Source organism: Hipposideros armiger, unplaced genomic scaffold (genome assembly GCF_001890085.2).
Source record: "Hipposideros armiger isolate ML-2016 unplaced genomic scaffold, ASM189008v1 scaffold_410, whole genome shotgun sequence".
Classification (NCBI taxonomy): domain Eukaryota; kingdom Metazoa; phylum Chordata; class Mammalia; order Chiroptera; family Hipposideridae; genus Hipposideros; species Hipposideros armiger.
Genome location: NW_017731760.1, coordinates 1,293,474 through 1,297,891, shown reverse-complemented (window position 1 = coordinate 1,297,891; position 4,418 = coordinate 1,293,474). Strand labels below are relative to the sequence as shown.

The 4,418-nt window shown below is 38.8% G+C and overlaps 1 protein-coding gene across 10 annotated transcripts in view; it reads right to left on the bottom strand.

Moving 5' to 3' along the window:
- The window catches only part of CEP70 (centrosomal protein 70), a 76,841-nt gene that overhangs the window by 14,212 nt on the left and 58,211 nt on the right, over window positions 1-4,418 (bottom strand). For all 10 annotated transcript variants that reach the window (XM_019663890.1, XM_019663893.1, XM_019663894.1 and 7 more), the window contains one exon: window positions 666-771. In XM_019663890.1, coding sequence (XP_019519435.1) covers window positions 666-771 — 106 coding nt within the window. The remainder of the gene's footprint in view (window positions 1-665; window positions 772-4,418) is intronic.

Here is a 4,418-nt window from a genome sequence, read left to right as displayed (position 1 = left end):
AGAAATAAGGACTTAACAAATAAAAATCTCTTAATTTAAAAATATTAGTAATTAATTCAAAGTTTAAAAAAACCCTGTGCAGGTCCAATAAAATAAGAGCAGGCCTGAGCACTGCACTATACGGTCTTATACTGACTGTATATTCAGTCAGTATACAACCAGGCTTAATTAACTGCACATCTATCCAGTAAATACTATAGAATATTTATTCTATAAAACCAGTAAAGTAAGATCTCTATATCTCACCACGTAGAAAATTAAATTTCAGATGAACTAAATATCTAAATAAAAAACAAACCATGCAAGGGCCTTAAGAAAACAGATTTACTTAAATAATAATAATATTAGCAACAACAAAAACAATAAAAAGGGAAATGGCTTAACGGGAGAGAGTGAGGAAAAGGATTATAAAATCTTTTTAAAAACTTACCAGCTTTTTACTACCCCTCTTTGAACTAGACCAAAGTCTCTTTTAAGGGGTAAGAAAAATTCTAAGTTAAGCTACCCACAAAGTTTTTAGCCAAATAGGTACGTCATTGCAAGCCAAGACAGGATAAGCACACACAAATGCCGGATACAAGTATCCCTTACCAACTGATCATGTATTACACTGCAGTGGAAACCACGGCTGACTACAAACACCACCTTTGCCAGCTCTTCAGTACCTGAAAGTGTCTCTGGTCAATTAGGGCCTGCTGCTGGTTATCTTTGCTGGGCTCATCTTTTTTCTCTGTGTCCTCAGCCTTGTTTTGACTGATAAGGTTCTGTAATCTAAAGGGGGAAAAAAATCAAGATATTACAAAATGCTTTCCTAGACACTGGATTAAGATAAACTGAGCCAATGATCCAGCTACCCTCTCAATAGCTTTACGTTTTTACGTATATATGTGTGTATGCATGCAGGCACACACATGCATACATGCATTTAAAAACAAAATTTAAGCCATATTGTCACTGGAAAACAAGAAGGTCCTCTCAATAGACCACAAATGAGAAAGAATCACTAAAAACAAAAGGGATCAGAGTGAAAAAGAAAGTTCTGACCACCCCCCAACACTTGCAAAAAATAGAATAGGGAAGAACTACAGCAAAGGACGGAAGCAACATAAAATGTGCTCCAAGCTTGGCGGCTACAGGTAAAGGGAGCAAGGAGCGATGGTCAGCGCAATTGGTTTGGGCACCGCAGCAGCAAGAGCTGGAGAGTATGGTGCTTCCCCCTACAATTATCTACGTCAGCCACATGTATTGTCCTTGATCTTCACTCAATTGCTTATCTCTGCTCTCTGATGAATATATACCAAAAACAAATTAATAAATGGAATCAGCTTTAGGTAAAAAGCCAACCTCCTTCCTCTAGTAGACACAAAGACCTCACAATCCATTTTCCACTTGACTTTCCACCTACTTACCATTTTCACACACTTTACAGTTTTGCCTAAAGGCAGTACCAGACACATATTATCTAGAATACAAGAGACATAGAAAAGCCAATATGCTCTCTAGTGGCAATACAAGTAAACTGATATATCTGAATTTAAATGTAATTATAGTTAGGGCCGGCCGAGTGGCGCGATGGTTAAGAACTGGCTTGGGATGCCAGAGGGCCCCGGTTCGGATCCCACATATGAGGGCCAGTGACACTGNCAGAACAGTGGAGGACTTAGAAGTGCAAAGTGGATCTACGATAGATTTTCAACAAGGCAACAGGCCTAAAAATGTCTTGTTTGGTAAACCTTACAGGAGGCAAAGCTTATAGTAATGACAACATCAAATAGGTAGTACTTAAAACAGATATGTTAAGTAGCAAAATTCAAATTTTCGATAAGTTAAACCTTTTCAGCTTTACAGTTAAAGAATAACAATAAAAAATTAGGCCTAGTCCTATTAAAAAGCCCATAGACTCCATAGATTTTCAAAGCATATAAAGAACATTCAACCCCTTACCTTTAGGGAAGTCAGCTGATCTGCCCACATTTCTATTATAGGAACAAGATGCTCAAATCCACAATCTTGAACAAGATCTTTATTAAAATGTTGGACTCCTTTGCTCTGTTTATAAATTATTACTGGAGCTCTTGGATTGTGAATAATTGAATTGATGCTACTCAGCACCTTTAAAAAAAGACAGTGTTTTTAGGTGAAATGTTTGTTGTAATCCTATCCAAGTGATTATGTTAAAGGAGTGCTTATACGTCAATGTAGCATCATTTTCAGTTAATTTTAGGCATTAGGAAGATCTTCAATCAGATTGGCACTTGTAATGTTTTTGGAAGTACAATAGTTTCATCAACATGATTAAACATGTAAGTTTTAATGAGAACCACAGACTTCACAGAAAAACTAAAATGTATTTTTAAATGATTTAGACTTGAAAGTAGTTATAAATGGCCCATTATAATCCACATAAAGAAGAATAATCATCCAGATATCCTTAGCTAGAGTCCCACATTTCACTGTTTCTATATCCTCATATTTAAGCTAATTTAGACATTAAAAGGGGCATTTCCTTTTGTTTCAGTTGAAGTTTAAAGTAAAGACAATGAATAATAAAGTCCACCACATTCCAAAGAGAAATCCTGGAAACATCATGCAGTCTTGCTAAGAGGTGATCTAACTGATTCTGGATAGTGACCAGCATATCTAAGAAAATGTTAGCGATTCATTGGACAGGATTCTCCAAGACAAGTGTATTTTAAAGGTGAAAGAACTAGTGAGAGAGAAATACTATGCTGTTTTTCTTCTCTCCCCATACAGGTCCCCTGAGAATTTGACTTCTGAAACTTATTTACAAGAAGTTTTATTGTTGTTTTGCATTTTAATATTTCACTTTTATTATATTTAAACTCTTTATCATTTTAATGGAAAAAACAATTAATTCACCTCCATTAAATTATTAATGAGATCAGGGACATAGTCCTCCTTCTCGCCCTGCTTCACACCAAAAGGAAGCGAGGGCAGAACTCCTAAAAGAGATCAAAGAACTGATGCTGAGCTTCAGAAGTTCACAGGACAATCCCATTCCATGACAGAGGTGCTGAACCAAGGAGGATGCATGTATGTCTAGAGTATGTGTCCACACTTTGTGAGACATTGTTTGCAAAAATTATTGCAATTATTTCTCTTCCTTATATCCCCTCACCTTTGCCATGTAACACTGCAGGTTCTCCCATCAAGGAGTGGAGTCTATTTCCTGCTCCTTGAATCTGGGCTGGTCCTGGGCCTTGCACAGGCCCACAGTAAAGGAAGTAATGGTGTGCCAGCTAGCAGCCCAAGACTCAAGGGGCCTTGATTATTTCCGCTTTCTCTGAACTCTGCTGTCACACACAGATAAGCCCAGGCTAGATGATGGATAATGAAAGACACATGGCCCAGTCATCTCCATCACCCTGAGCCAAAATCCGCTAACTCCCAGAAGCAGAGCCACTTAGCTGACTTGTATCTGACAACAGACACGTGAGGGAGCCCAGCCAAGATCAACAGAACTGCCCAGCTGTCCAAGCTCAATAACATTAAAGGGTTGTTATTTTAAGTCACTAAGTTTTAGGAGGGTTTGTTACACAGCAAAAATGAATTGATACATATATAAAGATGAAATAAAGCAAAGAGAAGCAGCAGCAACAAGAGAAGCCTGCCCTTTTATATTATGGTAGGGTAAGAATATGCCTTGTGGCCAAATGGACACTTTGGAAGAGTCAAGCTTTGCTTTCATGGAAAAAACTACCTGTAGCTGGAGGAACCTAGGGGAGTATCACCTGAGCAGCAGGGAGGAAAGAGATTCATTCCTGAGCAGTCATTACCCACAGAACGAATGATACATTGCCAAGGTCCCTAGTTGGTGGGGAGGAAATAACTCTACACACACACACACACACACACACGCGCGCGCGCACACACACGCACACGCGCACGCACACACACACACAGCATTCCGTAAAAGAAAAGCAGGCAGCATTTGGTCATCAGCCCCACAAAGAACACCAGTGTTACAGTACACCAGCACCAGTCAAGAACGATTCTCCTCTCTTGCTTTCTATTCTCACCCAACATCTACCCTCACTGCCACCTCTGGAGACACAAGACACAGCAGAGGACTAGGAGAGAAGGTGGAGCAATGAGAATAAATAGATCACACCCTCTTGCCACACTGACTGTTTGAAAAAGTCAGCATAGGTCAGGCATAAGATAAAGTAGGCAGAAGGTAGAAGCTTTGAACTGGGTGACAGACTGAAGTTTTTGATTGAGATTTAACTTTTTCTCCCAATTTTTATCAAGAAAATTTTGAAACATACAAAAAGTAAAAAGAAAATAAATAATAAACACTGCATTATTCTGGGTTCTACAGAGAAACAGAGCCAAGAGAAGTGTGAGTGTGAGAGAGAGAGAGAGAGAGAGAGAGAGAGAGAGAGAGAGAGAGAGAG